The sequence below is a fragment of the Suncus etruscus genome, chromosome 17 (assembly GCF_024139225.1).
Source record: "Suncus etruscus isolate mSunEtr1 chromosome 17, mSunEtr1.pri.cur, whole genome shotgun sequence".
Classification (NCBI taxonomy): domain Eukaryota; kingdom Metazoa; phylum Chordata; class Mammalia; order Eulipotyphla; family Soricidae; genus Suncus; species Suncus etruscus.
In genome coordinates this window covers 32626734-32645921 of record NC_064864.1, presented here as the reverse complement: position 1 = coordinate 32645921, position 19188 = coordinate 32626734, and the positions used below count along the sequence as shown (strand labels likewise).

Below are 19188 nucleotides of genomic sequence, written 5' to 3'. Positions count from 1 at the left end.
GCTTGACGGCAGCACTTCCGGTGGTGGGCCAGTGCACGGAGGCTGGGTCTCCCTTGAAGCGCTACCTGAGCTGCTGGGCTAGAGGGAAGGCGGGTGACGGACGGACTAACTGGAGGCCGGCGGAGCGGCGATTTCAGGAGCCAGGCAGCGGCCGAGAGAGGAAGAAAGGCGCCCGCCGGGAAGGAGGCGCGGTTGAATGAGTCGCTCCGGAGCGCCTGGGCCGGCCCGGGACCTGTTTCGCTTCGGGCCCCCAGCATGAGCGCGGGTCCCGGCTGGGAGCCCTGCACCAAGCGACCGCGCTGGGCCTCCTCCTCCGCTGCTGCTGCTTCTGCTGCTCCTTCTCCTGCTTCTGCTGCCCCTGAAGCCCGGAGTTGCCCCGGCAGACACAAGAGGCGCGGCCTCCAGCTCAAGGGCCCTCCGTCCTCTGCAGGCGGCATCCCCAGGCGGGCGGGCTCGCCCCGAGGCAGCGCCCTCTCTCTCGGTACGTGGAGGAAGAAGGAAAGAAAGAAAGGTGCTTGCCCTTCGCATCGCCTCGGCCCGGACTTCTTCCAGATCTTTGGCTTAAACTCTTGGAATCTTAGTCACTCTCTTCTGGTCTTGCTCAGTGCAACCCGCTCAAGTTTCTCCCCCCCTGTGTGATAGCAGGGATGCACTTTGCTCCTAGGCCTTTGGTAGTAGGGGAGAAGCCTAGTGGTCAGCCATTAGGGTCAGGGCACCCCCCCCCCCTGTTTATTTTCCTGGTAGTTAACTGTGTTTCAGAAGCCCAGAAAGTCTTGGTCATGCCACTTTGAGTAGGAAGGAAAGTTTCTGAGTCCAGGGCTGCCAGCGCTGTTTGTTGTTCTTAGTGTGGGTGTGGTTTGTGCTCTGGTCTGCTGTGGAGCGAGAGTCGAACCGCAGTCAGCTTGGTCTCTGATTGCACCCTCATAATCTATCTGGGAAGATAGGCAGCTGCAGAAGTCAGCATCTGAAGTGAAGTCATTTAATCCTGAATCAGGAGAGACGACTATGTACTATTGATGGGAGTCAGTAGAATTCATCCTAGGTAGTGGGGTGGGAGATAATGGCTCAGAAAAATGAGATTGCCCTTTTGGGGATTGGGTATCTAGGGTCTTGGTGTTCCAATTTAGAGGCTCATCCATGTAATACAAGTGTTCTGCCATTGAGAACACTTTCGCTTTAAGGATTGAAGAATGAAATGCAAGAAGGAGGGAGGGAAGTTAGAGGAAAAGGAAAGAGGAGCGAAGGAAGAGTACTAAAAGAGGAGGTTAAGCTAGGCCAGCAAATAGAGGCAGTGCTGATGATACTGATCTTTTAAGTTGGTGCTGCGATTGGTGAGGAAGGTGTGTAGCTAAGATTTAGATCATAAACCTAAGAGTTAAGATGTAGTATTCTGGGCCGGAGAGATAACAAGGAGGTAGTGCATTTGCCTTACATGCAGAAGGATGCATCCGATATGATCCCCCGAGCCTGCCAGGAGCGTTTTCTGAGTGTAGAGTCAGGAGAAATCCCTGAGCCCTGCCGGTTTTGTTTGTTTGTTTGTTTTTGATTTTGTTTTTTTTTTTGCCAACCCCCCCCAATACAAATATATAGTATTCAGTGGACTTGGTAAATAAGGGCCCGTTGTGGCTCCATGAACTTTTTTGAATATAAAAGAGAAGGGCCTTGGAATATGACTCCAAAAGTGCCTTGCATGTGTGGGGCCCAGAATTTAATCCCCAATATAGCATAGCGTCCCCAGAGCACTGCCAGAATACTCCTTGGTAGCCCCACCTTTGGATGTGGTTCCTATTACAAAAGAGAAAGGGGCCAGAGAGATAGCACAGTGGTAGGGCATTTGTCTTACACGTAGCCAATGCAGGACGGATGGTGGTTTGAATCCCGTCATCCCGTATGTTCCTCCGTGCCTGCCAGGAGTAACCCCTGAGTGCTCTCTGGTGTGACCCAGCCCCCCAAAAAATATACCATTCAGCACTTGGATTTCTTGTTTTCTACTGAAAAGTAACCAAATTGATACTTGGGTTGTGCTGCACATATGTAGATGATTTCTATATACCCAGCACAGGACACTAATTTCCTAGATTCTAAAGTTGTAAACATAAAAAATATTGTTTTGCAGTTTTCCTATAATATAGCATTAATTTTCAAATATATTGTTTCTTAGAATATTGGAGGAGGGAATTTAATTTTTAGTCAGTAACTTTAAATTTTGTATTACTTATTTTTCTGGGTATATATATATATATATATTTTTATTTTTTTTTTTTGTGGTTTTTTGGGTCGCACCCGGCAGTGCTAAGGGTTTTTCCTGGCTCTATGCTCAGAAATTGCTCCTGGCAGGCACAGGGGACCATATGGGACGCCGGGATTCGAACCGATGACCTTCTGCATGAAAGGTAAACGCCTTACCTCCATGCTATCTCTCCGGCCCCTGGGTATATATTTTTTACATTGATTCACATTTGAGGGCTTGTGTAAAGGAGAAAATTCAGAATGCTATTTACATTATAGTGAGAAATAGTTTGTTCAGTTATATTGCTCTCAGAAATCACCCCTTTGTGACATTTTTATTTTGGGGCCACACCTAGTGGTGCTCAGGGATTACTATTGGCTCTGTGCTCAGAAATTACTCCTGGCAGACACCGGGGACCCGGTGGGATGCTGGACCTCCACCCTGGGTCAGCTACATGCAAGGCAAATGTCCTACTTGCTCCAGCACCAGAAATCCCTTTTTTGCCTGATAGTTTGCATAAAGGCTATTGGTGAATGGGTACGTCTGAAATTGGCTTGTCCCTCATTCTCACTATTTTTAGAGCTTTTCCTCATCTCAAAATTCTCCAGCTGTCTAAGACTTTGCTTTCACCACACATTATATTGCTGCTACTGAATGAGACTTTGGTGGTTGGGTGTTCCTTTAAAATACAGCTGTTACCATGTTTTATGTGATTTGCTTGTTTCTACAGTCAGTTGACTGATTTTTTTTTTTGGTTTTTGGGCCACACCCTGTGAGGCTCAGGGGTTACTCCTGGCTATGCGCTCAGAAGTCGCTCTGGCTTGGGGGACCATATGGGACGCCGGGGGATCGAACCGCGGTCCGTCTCCTAGGCTAGCGCAGGTAAGGCAGGCACCTTACCTCGAGCGCCACCGCCCGGCCCCACCCCTGATTTTTTTTAATATATTTTTTGACCACATCAGGAGCTTCTGGTGTTTTATGGTTTACTTTCAACAGTCCTCAGTGCTGTGCTGATGCACTCAATCCATTAGTTGTTCCTTGATCCCCTACATTTAGCACTATGATTTACAATATTGATACTAGGAGGATTTCATGCAAGAAACATGCTAACACTACACTCTCCACCAGAGTATCAGTTTCCTTACACCATGTCCCAAAGTCCTCACCCACCCCTGTCTTATCCCTTAAACCCCCCCTTTAGTGATATGCTTCCTATTACCATTTCTTAGTTTATGTTGCCATAAATATTTTGTTTCTTTACTATGTTACTTTCTATATCATATGAGGGAGATTATTCTGTATAGATCCCTCTTCTTCAAACTAACCTCACTAAGCACAGTTCTCTCAAAATTCACTCATATAGCCTTAAATTGCACCATTTCGTCTTTTCTCATAGTTTGGTAGTATTCCATTGTATATATGTACCACAGTTTCTTTATCCAGTTATCTGTTTTTGAAAATGAACTGTTTCCAGATTCGTGCTATTATGAATAGCACCACAATGAATATAGTGCAAATGTCCTTCTGAAGAATTTTTGGGTCCTTGTGGTAAATGTCAAGACGTAGAATTGCTAGATCATATGGGAGACCAAGACCCAAGTTTTTTGAGAAGTGCCCATATTGTTTTCCAAAAGGCTGGACCACCAGCAGTAGATGAGGGTCCCTTTCTCCCTATATCTCCATCAAGTCTGTTGTTTTTCATCTTTGTGATGTGGTCAGTCTCACTAGTGTGAAGTTATAGCTCATTGTTGTTTTGATTTACATTTCTCTGATGATGAATGATGCTGTGCATTTTTTTCATGGGCCTTTTGTTCACCTGTTTCTCCTCTTTTTGAAGAAGCTTATATGGTGACCCCAGCCTTTTTTTGTTTTGTTTTGTTTTGTTTTTGGGCCACACCCGGCCCAGGGTGTTACTCCTGGCTGTCTGCTCAGAAATAGCTCCTGGCAGGCACGGAGGACCATATGGGACACCGGAATTCGAACCAACCACCTTTGGTCCTGGATCGGCTGCTTGCAAGGCAAATGCTGCTGTGCTATCTCTCCGGGCCCCAACCCCAGCTTTTTATATCATTGTTTGCCTGAAAGGTTGTTTATAGCTTTTGACTCAAGAATGCACTTATCTTGACTATACAGGTGTGTCTCTTATCTTGACTATACGGGTGGGTGTGTCTCTTGTAGACAGCAGATGTTGAGTTTGGTTTTCTTATTCATCATACCCTCTCTTTTATTTATGAGTGAGGGCCCCACACCTGGTAGAACTCAGTGATAACTCCAGGCTCTGTGTTCAGGGATCATTTCTAAAGGATCTTGGGGTACCATTTATGATGCTGGGATTGAACATTTTTGAGCATTGACCAGTAAGTGTTCCCATATTATTTAACTTAGATCTCATAGCTTTAAAAATAGAAATTGATGATTTTCCTCTCTATAGATAGAGGTCTAAATTGGGGGCTGGAATATTTGTATAATGGGTAGGATGCTTGCATTGCACATAGCCTACCTGAGTTTGATCCCTGACATCCCATATGGTTCCCTCAGCACTACTAGAAGTGATTACTGAAGAAAGAGCCAGGAGTAACCCTGGAACATTGTCAGATGTGGTCCAAAATCAAAACAAAAAAGAGGTTTAAATCTGAGAAATGGCTCCTCAAAAAGTCATATAGATCTCTGATGGGTTTGAATCAGATTTTGAATCCAAAATTCACATAGGTCTCCAGGGGATTTGAGTCCAGATGGTATGATTCCAAAGTTGTACTCTAGTTATTATTGGACCCAGCTAACTTAGGGACTAAACCAAATGTATTTATATTTAGTTTCCTCTTTAATTTTCTATTGCTTGAAAATGTACTAAGTGGTTAATCGTTGTTTATTTCACATGTGCTCATAGTACTTTCTCTTTGAAGGCATGATTACATATGTATTATTGTTTTGTGTTTTTTTTTTCATTTTTTAAAAATACAGTTTTCAAACAGAAGACACTTACCAGTTGGATGGACACAAAAGGAATCAAGACAGCTGAGTCAGAAAGGTATAAAAGCGTGTATTTTTAGAGAAATGAATAACATGACTTACGGGTACTTTCTTTGGTTTCATGCTATTTTCTCATTTTTCTCTGTTTTTATTCTTTGAATTTCTAAATCATAATTTTTATAGTCTCCTCTGTCTTTTATAGCCTCTTATGTCTTAAATATCTCTTACAAAATAGAAATACAGAGGTGAAAACACAAATGAGTGCTAATTTCTGTCTTTAAGATACTTATAAGGGTGGGGAGATAATGCAGTGGACTGGAATAAATGCTTTTCATGTGGAAGCCCTGACACTGCGCAGTCCAAGCACCACTAGGAATATCTTCCTGAGCTTTACTGGGCTTGCCTGTACCCCTCAAAGAAATTAACCATGCTGTGAGAACAGGCACAAAAGTACATAAAACACACATACATATGTATTTGTTTTGGGGGGCCACACCTGGCAGCCCTCAGACATTACTCTTGGCTCTGTGCTCAAAAATCCCCCTGGCAGGCTCGGAGGATCCTATGGGATACTGGGGATCAAACCCAGGTCAGCTGTTCTGTGCAAGGCAAACGCCTTACCCAATGAGCTATCTATCGCTCTGTCTTCAGCACATAAATTATATTTTGTGATGAATATAACAGTGAAGGTATAAGTTATAGTGATGGCTGATATATGGAACAGTCAGCTTAACCTTTAAAACTATATTGTTTTATATAGGAAGTGACTATAGAGTTAAAATTAAAAGAAAGGACAGGGGCCAGAACAATAGTACAGTCAGTAGGGCATTTGCCTTGCACACAGCCTACCCTGATTCAATCTTTAGCATTCTATATGCCCTCCTCCCACAGCCCACCTAGAGTAATTCCTGTGTGCAGAGCCAAGAGTAACCCTTGAGCAATTCTAGGTATGGCCAAAACATACAAACAGAAAAAAAAAAAAAAAAAATAAGAGAAGGGGCAGGATTTTTCTAAATACACAGTTGAGGAATGGGCTTATGTGCAAGACATGGAGTAATGAAAGCATGCTGGATGCTTGGATAACCATGAGTAAGTTTAGTTACTGATATAACATTCATAAATGTAGTTGGGTAATTGATTTTTGTTTCATAATTTCTACTATATAATTAGTACTTTCTGTTTTCTTACAGTTTTTGTAGTAAAGAAAACAACAACACAATAGAGTCCACGATGAGTTCTGTACAAAAAGATAACTTTTATCAACATAGCATCGAAAACTCAGAGAATTCTAAGCTAAATCTGGATAAATCATCAGTTGAAAAAAGTATACAGTATTTGAATCAACAGCAGACTGCAACTACGTGTAAGTGGCAAAAGGAAGGAAAACATCCAGAACTGGTTTTGGAAAGTGAACCTCCAATAGTAACACTGGTGCCAGAGCAATTTAGTAATGCTAATGTTGATCAGTCACCCCAAAATGATGATCACAGTAACACAGAGAGTGATGAAAGTAGAGATAATCAACAATTTGTGACAACTCTAACGCTTATAAATGCAAAGCAAACCATAGCAGATGAACAGATCAGAGAAGACAGAAGTCACCAAAAATGTAGCAAATCTTGCCATTCTGTGGAAGAGTGTGTTGGTTGTGAGTCTGAAGAGATAGATGTGGTGCCAGAGAGTCCCCTGTCAGACATTGGCGCTGAGGACGTTAGTTCTGGACTGAAAAATGCCAACATATTGAGTCGACAAGAAAGTAGCTTAGGAGATTCTCTATTTGACAAAGATGGTGAGCCCGAGTCTCCAATGGACGTAGATAATTCCAAAAATAGTTGTCAGGACTCAGAAGCAGATGAAGAGACAAGTCCAGGTTTTGATGAGCATCAAGAGAGCACTTCTTCCCAAGTATTAAGTAAATCAAGATTCCAAGCAAGGGAAGCTGATGCTGAATTGAGAAAATGGTCCTCTGCTAAGGGAGGGGAATTGAGACTACATTTCCAATTTGAAGGAGGAGAGAGTTGTACTGGAATGACTGATTTAAACAGCAAAGTACCTGGAAATTCTTCCAACATGATTATGGAATGCAGAAGTTCCAAGCTGCATGGAAAAAAGGATTCTAAAATCACAGATCATTTCATGAGAATGCCCAAAGCAGAGGATAAAAGGTATTTTTTTTTTAATCAAGAGTGACACCCAGCAATGCATTATGTTATATAATGTAGCAGTATGCTATATAATATTTACAAGATTATGCAGCAGAGTTATGGTTTACATTGAAGTAAAAAACTGTCTTTAGCTATGCTTGTATTTTTTTTTTTGTTTTTTTTTTTTTGTTTTTTTGGGATTTTGGTTTTTTGGTTTTTGGGCCACACCCAGCATTGCTCAGGGGTTACTCCTGGCTGTCTGCTCAGAAATAGCTCCTGGCAGGCACGGGGGACCATATGGGACACCGGGATTCGAACCAACCACCTTTGGTCCTGGATCGGCTGCTTGCAAGGCAAATGCCGCTGTGCTATCTCTCCGGGCCCTAGCTATGCTTGTAAAGGTTTTCTTTCCTTTTCCTTTCTTATTTTTTTTTTTGCAATATTGAAAATTGAACCCAGTGTATTACACATGCTAAGCAAGTGCGCTACCACTGAACCACATTACCAGCCCTTAACATTTTAAACTCTAGTTGCTGAAGTTGATAGTACAGTAGGTAGGGCATTTGCCTTTCATACAGCCTACCCAGGTTTGATTCCCCAGCACCCCATCATTCTCTGAATTACTTACTCAGAAGTAAGCCCTGAGCACCTCTAGATATGGCTCCCCCCCAAAAAAAATTTTTTTTAAACTCTAAAGACCTGAAACAAAGTAGGAAGTAAATAAAATTATCAAATTTTCAATGTAATGAACTTCCTTCTGAAATTTATGGGAATAATCAGAAAAATACTAAATTGTAGTTAATAAGTTATAGTTGTGGGCCAGAGTAATAGTACAGCAGGTGTGATGCTTGTTTTGAATGCAGCCAACCCAGATTTGATCTCTAGAACCGCATATGGTTTCCTGACCCTGCCAGGAATGATCTCCGAGTGCAGCGTTAGCGATATGAATTGAGCATCTCCAGGTATGGCCCCAAGATAAACAAAAATCCCACAATTTTTTAGAAATTACAGTTTATTTAGTCATTTTATTTAATTACATTTTCTCTGCTACAGGTAGATGATACTCATTTCACAGATGAGAAATGAAGTTTGGGTTAGAGTATTGAAATTAATTTGGGTTAGAGTATTGAAATTAAATACTTCTGGGTAGTAATGTTGGGATTCAGTATCATTCTGATTACAAACCTGACATTTTAAAAATTCATAAGGAATCTTAAAACCCACTCAGTGATCAGTACTTTTCTTGCAAGCATATTATGTTAAGTTTACTTCGTTGAAAATTACTTCCCATCGCTTCTCGGCCTTTTGGCTAAGATCAAGTGTAGTATCTGTTCTTATCAGTTTAATATCTGATACGTCCTCTATCTGACGACAATATATTAAATGGATTTTTGGCACTAGGAACTGGAATAGGAGCTTGCTCCGTCCATTCCACGCATCGACCTGGTATTGCAGTACCTCCAGGAATGGTGCACAAAAAAAAAAAAAAGAAAATTACTTCCCAAAAACCTGAGAAGTAGTAGAGACATCTTGGCACTGGTGTGTGTTCTTGGTCTAGACCAGGGGTCTTCAAACTACGGCCCGTGGGCCACATATTGTATTTATTCCCATTTTGTTTCTTCACTTCTAAATAAGATATATGCAGTGTGCATAGAAATTTGTTCATAATTTTTGTTTTTACTATAATCTGGCCCTCCAATAGTCTGAAGGACAGTGAACTGGCCCCCTGTTTAAAAAGTTTGAGGACCCCTGGTCTAGATCGTTGCAGTTAAGCATATATTGCTGTAAAGCAAGTTTTGAATTTTTTTTTTTGTTTTACCAGTACATGTAGAAGTTATTATTAGGCTGCACTATAGGTATTAAGTGCATAGTAGCATTCTGCCTAGAAAAAGCAATGTAATACCTTAATTAAAATATATTTGTGGACAAGTAGTACATAGTACAAAGACTAAGATTCTTATTCTACACAGGTAGGTTCAGTCACCAGCATTCCACACGTTTCCCCAAGCACTAACAGGAATAATCCCTGAGTACCACCAGATATGGAAAAAGAAGAGCTTATGTTCTAGCACTGCTTGCTAAGCTCTAGTGCTACTGGGTATGATCACTTTAGCAATTAAAACAAACAGCTACATTGCTAAAAAAACAAAACAAAACAAAATACTATTCATCACTTGATCCTTCGTGAGTAATCTGGTGTTGTCTCAATATTTTTGTCTCAATGCCAACATTTCTTCAATGGTGATTTTTTGGCAACTGTTAGTGGTGATTGATAAAGATTTTGGTGGCTGTGACAATTTCTTATAATTGTAGTGAAGTTTGCGATATTGATTGACTCATGAAATATTTCTTTGTAACGTGTTTTGCCATTTGATAGCATCTTACTCAGTGTAAAACATTTAAAATGAGTCAGTCTCGTTAAAACCTGCTACTGTGGTGCTGCTATTGTTTTTATCAATTAAGCTTATGTAATATTCATTTTTTTTGAGAGGGGTGGTCGAGGGTCCTCATCCTGCAGTGTTCAAGGCTCTGTGCTCAGGGATTACTCCTAGCAGTGCTTGGGGAGACCATGTGTGGTGGTAGGGTCTATAAGGCATTACCCTACCTACTGTACTATCCTTGGCCCCATGTTTATGTAATAGTCTTAACTCCTTGTACTTTCAACAATATTTATAGTATCTTCAGGATTCTATCTCAGGAATCAGTTGTTTTTGCAAATCTATAACTGCTTATTCCTTGTCTATTTAAGTTTTGTTATAAGATTGCATCAATTCAGTTACCTCTTCAACTCCACTGCTAATTTCTTGGTATCTCTATCAAATCTGCAGTTACTTTTTTCATTAATCTTGAATTCCTCAAAGTTACGAGAATTTAAATCAACCTGGGTTGGCTCTGTGCCAGACAGGTACCCCCTCCCCCATGTATATTTGAAGGTTCTTTTTTTTTTTTTTTTTTTCTAGTTTTGGGTCACACTCAGAAGTGCTCAGGGATTACTCTTGGCTCTACACTCAGAAATCGCTCCTGGCAGGCTCAGGGGACCATGTGGGATGCTGGGATTCGAACTGTAGTCCTTCTGCATACAAGGCAAACGCCCTAACTCCATGCTATCTCTCCGGTCCCTGAAGGTTCTCAATGGCATCTAGAATGGCATATTCTTTCCAAAAGAATTTTCAAAATTAACTTTGCCCCAGTCTATCAGAAGAATCATTATGGCAACTGCCATAATTTTTAACATTTTAAATGTCTTTTTATTAGCAATATTCACTCCTCAGTTCATTGGCTACAATATTGCCACTGTTCTGCCTTTTAAAATAGCTATATTTTTAAGTAATAAGACTTGAAAGCAGAAATTAATCCTGTGTTCCTTGGGTACAGAATATAGGTTGTGTTTGTTGAAATATGTTAATTTGCACACATGAGTTAAAAAATATTTTTTTTTTGGTTTTTGGGTCACACCCTGTGGCACTCAGGGTTTACTCCTGCTTTGCACTCAGAATTTGCTCCTTGCAGGCTCGTGGGACGATATGGGATTCCTGGGTTTGAACTGGGGTCCATTCTGTGCTGGCCGTGTGCAAGACAAACACCTTATGGCTGTGCTATCACTCTGGCTCTAAAAAAAAAAAAAATGATTGTGTACACTGGCCTTCATATGTACACATTTCTCATCACCAGTGTCTCCATTTCCCTCCCACTCTCCTCCCTGCCTGCCTCTGGACAAACATTTCACTTCTCTCTTTTCTCTTCTCTCTTTTCTCTCTCTCTCTCTCTCTTCTCGTCTCTCTCTCCCTTCTCCTCTCTCTCCCTTCTCCTCTCTCTCTCCTCTCCTCTCTCTCTCCTCTCTCTCTCTCTCTCTCTCTCTCTCTCTCTCTCCTTCTCTCTCTCTCTCCCTCCCTTTCCATATTTTCCATTTTTGGTACTGTGGTTTGCACTATTGTTAATGAAGGTGTACAGTGTACATCACTTTATCCTTTTTAGTACCCCATTTTTGCCCAGAGTGATGTTTCAACTATCATTGTCATAGTGGACCCTTTTCTACTCTAACTGCAATCCTGGCTTTTTGTTTCAAGTTTCCTGCTATCGATTGGTCCACCTGGTCTTTATCTCTATTGTCTCTGAATATTATTACTATACTATCTTTTATTTTTCTTATATCCCGCAAATGAGTGAGATTATTCTGTGTTTATCCCTTTCTTTCTCTGCTTTATTTCACTCAGCATAATAATCTCCATATCCAGCCATGTATAAGCAAATTTCATGACTTTATTTTTTCCTAAGGCTGTATATTATTCCATTTTGTAGCTGTACCATGGGTTTTTTGGTTTTTTGTTTTGGGCCACACCCAGTGACCCTCAGAGGTTACTCCTGGCTATGTGCTCAGAAATCGCTCCTGGGTTGGGAGATCAAATGGGATACCAGGTATCAAGCCCAGGTCCATCCTGGGTTAGCTGTGTGCAAGGCTTTCGCTCTGGCCCCATGTACCACAGATTTTTTAATCACTCCTTGATTCTTGGGCACTTGGGTTGTTTCCAGATTTTGGCTATCTTAAATAGAGACACCATCATTCTTATAGGCCATAGGACTTTTAGAGTGATTTCAACTTAAAAGGCATCAGATGCATTAGCCCATAAGACAGTCCCATTGTCCTTGGATGCTTTGAAGTTAGTTCTCTTTTGCTTGAAATTTCCAGGAAGTATCTTCTTCCAATTTAAGGCTGCTTTGTCTGCATTAAAAATATTGTGTTAGGTGTAACTACCATTTCCTTTTAGCTAGATATTCAGGAATAGTACAGCTTCTACATTAGCATTTACTGCTTTACTTTGCTCTTTTGTGTTGTGGCGATATAATGCTTCTTTATCCCTGTGAACCAACCTGTGCTAGTTTTGAATTTTTATTAAGCACCTTCCTTACCTCTCAGCTTGCTTTGTCTTAAGGAAATGTGAATGATACACTTTTCTGCTTAACAAATAAGTCTGTTTCACTTATCATTTGTTTGTTTACTGGAGGTAGTACATTTAAATTCCTTCAACTTTTTCTTTACATTCACAAAATGGCATATTGGTGAAAAGAGATGAGCTCTCAGCCTATCTTGACTTTTGATGTTTTCTCTTTATTATTAGCCATTTCTAGGTAGCATTCCCCCTGAATTTTTTTTTTTTTTTTTGCGGTAAGGAAGGTGGAAGGGAACAAACCAAAGGTCTGTATATCCAAAGCCTATACTTTACCAGTGAGCTACATTTCTGTTTCCTGTAGCTTTTGACTTAAAATGAGAAATATGTGACTCTTTCACTGTCTCAGGAAATAGGGAAGCCCGATGAGCAGTACATGGGAACAAAGTGGGGTCTGTGGAATAGTCAGAGCATACACATTTATTGGGTTTACTATCTTATATGGCAGCAATGGTGAACCTATGACATGTGTGCCAGCGGTGGCAGCTGATAAATTTGGCATTAGTCGGCATCATTGCTACCCAAATAATCATTTTGTAAAAGAACTAGTATCAGTGAAGCACAGTAAAAATGATAGTCTGCCTATATAATAATGCCTCATTTGGCAGTATATATATATGCTGATAATCTCTTTTTTCAAAAGGTATTTTATATGTGTTGGGAAATTTCTTCCACAGACTTGAAAATAACTCCTCTTTGTTTTACAATAGGGTTTATTATGCTTATAAGTACCAAAGACAGGGACAAAAAAAAAAGCACATTTTAAATGATAATGTTCCAAGTCAGTCTTGTATTTGTGTCTATAAGTACGTGATTTGTGACTAAGAATAATTGTTTTACTTCAGAAAAGAACAGTGTGAAACAAAACATCAAAGAACAGAAAGGAAGATCCCTAAATACATTCCACCTAACCTTTCTCCAGATAAAAAATGGCTTGGAACCCCTATTGAGGAGATGAGAAGAATGCCTAGATGTGGCATCCGGCTGCCTCTGTTAAGACCATCTGCCAATCATACAGTAACTGTTAGGGTCAGTATTACCTCTTACTTATAAAGTGAGAAAATTCTAAGTTTTGATTTCTTGTGATATTTGTTAATGTAAAAAATACCATAGTTATTCATTCTTTATGTATAAAATACTGTCAGCTGTATGGAGTAATAGAACAGTAGTACTTATGGAATTCATAATATGACTTATTATCAGCAGGTGAGGAAATTGAATTTTTAGTTTTTAAAAAATTGTGTGTTTTATAAAGCTATTAATATTCATACTTTTATATAATGTGTTAAATCCCCACCACTACCAAAGTACACTTCACTACTATGTTTATGCCACTTCTAGTTCTCCATATCCATTCTGCTCCCGTTTCTCCATCCTGCCCACACCCCCTCAGTTTTTGTTGTCATAGTTCTAACGTTTTTATGCACTGCTCTCCATTCCCATTATTACATTATATTTCACATCTGTGGTGAGTCCATCTGGCACTTGTCTTCCTTCTGACTTATTCTGCATATGATATTATCTAATGCTTTCTAATTTGCAGCAAAAGGAAGAATTTCATCTTTTCTTAAAAGTGAGCAGTAAAGGGCCAGTGAGGTGGCACTAGAGGTAAGCGCCTTGCAAGCGCTAGCCAAGGAAGGACCACGGCTCGATCCCCCGGCATCCCATATGGTCCCCCCAAGCCAGGGGCAATTTCTGAGTGCTTAGCCAGGAGTAACCCCTGAGCATCAAACGGGTGTGGCCCCCAAAACAAAAACAAACAAAAAAACAAAAGAAACAAACAAAAAAAAGTGAGCAGTAAGCACCATCATTACAAGCATGAATGTAGTTGGGTTTCAGTCATAAAACAGAACACCCCACTTCACCAGTGCAACATTCACACCACCAATGCCCTCCCCTTCTCAAACCTTGCCTATAATTGAGACAGGCATTCTACTTCTCTCACTTATTAAGATTGTCATGATAGTTGTTAGTGTGGTTATTTCCCTAACTGTACCACTTCTCTTTGTGGTGAGCTTTATATTGTGAGCTGGTTCTCACATTTCTTTTCTTTTCTTTTTTTTTTTTTTTTTTTTTTTTTGGTTTTTCAGGCCACACACATTTGGTGCTCAGGGGTTACTCCTGGCTAAGGCTCAGAAATCGCCCCTGGCTTGGGGTGACTATACAGGACGCTGGGGGATCAAACCGTGGTCCTTTCCTTGGCTAGCGCTTGCAAGGCAGACACCTTACCTCTAGCGCCACCTCGCTGGCCCCTACATTTCTTTATACATTCATCTATTGTTAGACATTTGTACTGTTTCCAGGTCCTAGCTTGAGGACCATCTGGGATGCTAAATATTGAACCTAGGTTGACCTCATGCAAGGCAAGCTCCTGGTACTCTCTCTTTGTCCCTAAAATGTACCATTTTAACCACTATTTTTGTTTGCTTGCTTTTTGAGCCACACCCTACAGTGCTCAGGGATCATTCCTAACAAGGTTTGGAAAACTATGGAGGGTGGGGATTAAACCAAGATGACCAAGTGCAAGGCAAATGTCCAACTTGCTATATTATTTTCCTAGCCCAATTTTAACCAATTTAAAAATTATTTACTACTTAAGGGCTTTTTGGGCTATACCTTGCAGAGTTTATGAATTACTCTTAGTTATATTCTCATAGTTGGGATTATGAGAATGGGAGACCATGTGCAGTGCTGGGCATTGAACCAGTGTTAGTCATGTACAAGTTAAGCACCTTACCCCCATACTATCACTCCAACCCATGTTAAAAATTACACATATAAGAAATAGTTTTGGGAGGCCCACCATGCCAGTTTCAGGCTCTGCCTAAAGGTTAGAAGTCAGTGCCACAATACAAAGTGGCTAACAGTCTCTTATCCTCAATAAAGTGGGAAGCACAGATCTCCCTAGAAATGAGAGGGTCACTAAGAGTGAGTGGAAAAGAAATATCCTGAAACTATAAAAGGAACCATGGTAAAGCAGTTAAGAACCCCACCACAGATAGTGGGTAAACATTGTGATCCTGAGGACTCACTCAGTAACAGCCAATTACATATCTCTTTGAAAAGGACTTAAGAATAGAAATGAAAGAAAGTACTAGTAGATGATAGACTAAATGAAAAACTCACTGGAAGACCTCACTAGCAGAGTAAGAGCTCCTGAGGACAAAATTGGTGAGCTTGAAGATGAGGTGCATAAAACCTCCAGACAATAATAACAGAAGATTGGAAAAAGCCTCAAAATAAACAAATAGCTGACAAGAGATATTTAAGACAACTTCAAGAGGAACAACCTAAGAATTATCAGGGTCACAAAGGGTCAGGAGTACAACCTTTGTAAAGAAACAACTATCAGAGGTATTGTAGCTGAAAAGTTCTCAGAGCTGGAGAGTGTATGCTCCATATCTTTAAGTCCTGAAGGGCATCAGCCAAAAGATCCAAATAAAAATACATGTAAAAAGTATATGTCAAGTGTTAAATTTCTTTAGTTATGGTGCTTGCGTTTGAGCTTGTAGGGAGCTGAACTGACTGCATTGCTTATATATCTTTTTAGTTGTTGGGAATGAACCTTTTTATTGCTGTATGAACTCTGATTGCACTGTGACCAGAAATTGCTTGTGGCATTGGAGATATGACAGCAGAGATGATAGGCATAGGCCTAAGTAGAGCTATCAGAATCTTTGTTGATTCATGTGGGTACTGAATTCAGTAACCTAATGCTACATAAGGCAGGCACATTAGCCAGTATTCCTTTTTTTTCCCTCCACCTCCCCCAAGCCAATATCCTTTTGATTGAATATTTTTGTTTTGTCTTTTAGTGTTTGGGGGAATAGATTCCAAGAAATGGTATTCCTGGGTTATATGGAATTCTATTTCTTTCCTTTTTTAGACATCTTTATATTGCTTGCCGTAGAAGCTGAACTAGATAGCATTTCCATCAACAGTGGATGAAGGTTCCTTTCTTACAACAACGTAACCAACATAGGCTATTTCCAGATTTTTTGATATATTCCTTTCTCACAGGCACGAGATGATAACTCATTGTTGTTTTGATTTGTATTTTCTAATTATGAATGATGTTGAGCACTTTTTCATGTATTTGCTGGCCCAGGGGAGGATAAGGGTTTAACAGAAGTTGAATTTCAGGGGAGCAGTTGGAATTAGGGAGAGAAAGAGTCTGTCGGTAGAAATTCAGGCAAGGAGGGGCTAGGCGGTGGCGCTAAAGGTAAGGTGCCTGCCTTGCCTGCGCTAGCCTTGGATGGACCGCGTTCGATCCCCCGGTGTCCCATATGGTCCCCCAACCCAGGAGCAACTTCTGAGTACATAGCCAGGAGTAACCCCTGAGCGTTACCGGGTGTGGCCCAAAAACAAAAAAAAAAAAAAAAAAAAAAAAAAAAAAAAAAAAAAAAAGAAAAAAGAAATTCAGGCAAGGAATAATAGAGATGAAGGTCTTAACTGGATGGAGATAGGATGCATAAGACTCGACTTGGATTCGATTAAATGGAGATAAAGACTGGGAACCTGAAGAGGACTCTAGAAATATCTTGTCTGGGAACTGACCCGTATTTTATAGCATTTGCTTTGGCAACCTTCTTTGAATTTATTTTAGAAAATAAGCCTTTCTTATGTACATATCCTTCCTTTTTATCTTTATTTTAGGTGGATCTTTTACGAGCAGGAGAAGTTCCTAAACCCTTCCCAACACATTTTAAGGATTCATGGGACAACAAGCATGTTAAGATGCCTTGTTCAGATCAAAATTTATATCCTGTGGAAGATGAGGTAAGAGTGTATGTATCATGTTATGTTAAACCAGTGGCAAACTAATTTTTAAAGTAACCACATACAAAATACTTATTTGGAAAAGTAGGCTGAATATTGCAGAAAACATTTATCCTAGGATATTACTAGTAGTCAACTGTCATCTGTTGTTTTTTCCAATGGGAACAGGAATGCCAGTCTTCCATTATAGTATATATAACTTCCTGATAGTTAGATAAGGTAATAAGATTGTCTTATATATAATAATCACAAGTTGTATATATAAAAAAGTACAGAAATACATGTGTGAGCTCTTTTCCCTTGGTTTGATCTGCAAATATTTAAGTAGAGTGTCTGGGAAGATAGGGGGACAGAGTGATATAGCACAGCGGGTGGGGTATCTGCTTTGCACGCAGCCAGCAAGGTAATAAGCCAGTGATTCCTGAATGCAAAATCAGGTTAATCTCCGAGTGCCACTGGATGTGGCCCAAAAACAAAAATGAAAAGAGAGAGAGTTTGGGAAGATAGCTCAAGTTGTAGAAGACATATCTTTTTCTAGATCCTGAGTTGAATCGTCTTTACTGTATACCCAATCCCCTTCCACTTACCTGCACTTACCAAGTATTGCTAGATGGTGACCCCTATTAAAAATGATTCAGGTGGACTATAGTAGCACTGAAATACCAAAGTAAGCTTGATAGCAGTTGGAGAGAAGCCATCCAGAAGAGTTATCAAACATGTCATGAGGGGTTAGAAGGATAGTACAGTGGGTAGAGCCTTGCATGGAACCAAGCAGGGTTGGATCCCCAGCATCCCATATTGTTCCATGAGCCCATGAGCCCTCCAGAAGTAACTCCTGTATGTAGTCTTGAGTAACCTCTGAACAGTGCTGGGTGTGACAAAAACAACAACAAAGTAAACCAAAACCAATAACCAAAACAAGGGGCCGGCGAGGTGGCACTAGAGGTAAGGTGTCTGCCTTGCAAGCGCTAGCCAAGGAAGGACTGTGGTTCGATCCCCCGGCTCCCATATGGTGCCCCCAAGCCAGGGGCAATTTCTGAGTGCGTAGCCAGGAGTAACCCCTGAGCATCAAACGGGTGTGGCCCGAAAAACCAAAAAAAAAAACCCCAAAATGTCATGGAATTGTTTTTTTGGGGGGTGGGGGTGGTATATACCTTGTGACACGCAGGGTTACTCCTGGATATGTGCTTAGTATTGCTCCTGTCTTGGGTACCATATGGGATGCCAGGGATCAAATCCAGATCCGTCCTAGGTCAGCTGCATGCAAGACAAATGCCCTACTGCTGTGCTATCTCTCTAGCCTCTTGAAATTGCATTTTTAATGACTTACTATAGTAAATCATTAAGAGAAAAACAAAACAAAAAAAAGCTCTTTTATTTGGGAGGGGGGGGGGCGTGTGGACAAACCACACCATAATAGCTGTTAATTTAGTTTTAGTTTTTTGGGGTTTTGTTTGTTTGTTTGTTTGTTTGTTTGTTTTGGGGCCACACCCAGTGACAGGGGTTACTCCTGACTATGCACTCAGAAATTGCTGCTGGATTGGGGGACCATATGGGATGCCAGGGATCAAACCCAGGTCATCCTGCATGCAAGGCAAACACCCTATCACAGAGCTATCACTCTGGCCCCACAAAATTGCATTTTTTAGTAAATTACTATAGTAAATCATTAAGAGAAAAACAAAAACAAAAAAAAAAGCTCGATTATTTGTTTTTTGGGGGGTAGAGCAGCCACATCCTAATGGCTGATAATTTAATTTCTGAAAGATTGTATAATATTTGCTTGTTTGGCATCTGATTCTGTGATATAAAGATCTTAGAATAGTTGATCTATTTTTTTCTTTTTTTTTAAAGAATGGTGAGCGAACAGCAGGAAGCCGATGGGAGCTCATTCAGACTGCACTTCTCAATAAATTCACACGACCCCAAAACCTAAAGGTATGCTTTCCTTTTGTTTGTTACATGTAATGCTTAAACTGGTTCCTGTGTTTCCTCGTCAAACATATTTTTTAAATTTTAATAGATACAGGTAGTACATTTGTATACAAAGTGCTTCCTCCTGAGGAATTCTCTACAGTGGCATTCTTGGTTTCTACTTCATTACAAACATATGAATAGA

The 19188-nt window shown here is 40.5% G+C and overlaps 1 protein-coding gene and 1 non-coding gene across 2 annotated transcripts in view; both read left to right on the top strand.

Annotated features, from left to right (window-relative positions):
* The first annotated feature begins 151 nt into the window (after positions 1-151).
* Positions 152-19188, top strand: part of PARG (poly(ADP-ribose) glycohydrolase) — a 99156-nt gene continuing 80119 nt past the window's right edge. The window contains exons 1-6 of the mRNA XM_049790769.1: positions 152-481; positions 5192-5258; positions 6391-7365; positions 13136-13319; positions 16947-17069; positions 18924-19007. Of these exons, the coding sequence (XP_049646726.1) occupies positions 256-481; positions 5192-5258; positions 6391-7365; positions 13136-13319; positions 16947-17069; positions 18924-19007 (1659 nt within the window). The 5' untranslated portion in view covers positions 152-255. The remainder of the gene's footprint in view (positions 482-5191; positions 5259-6390; positions 7366-13135; positions 13320-16946; positions 17070-18923; positions 19008-19188) is intronic.
* On the top strand, positions 8634-8824 carry LOC125995170 (U2 spliceosomal RNA). The gene has a single exon (XR_007490752.1). It is a non-coding gene; the product is annotated as a U2 spliceosomal RNA (small nuclear RNA).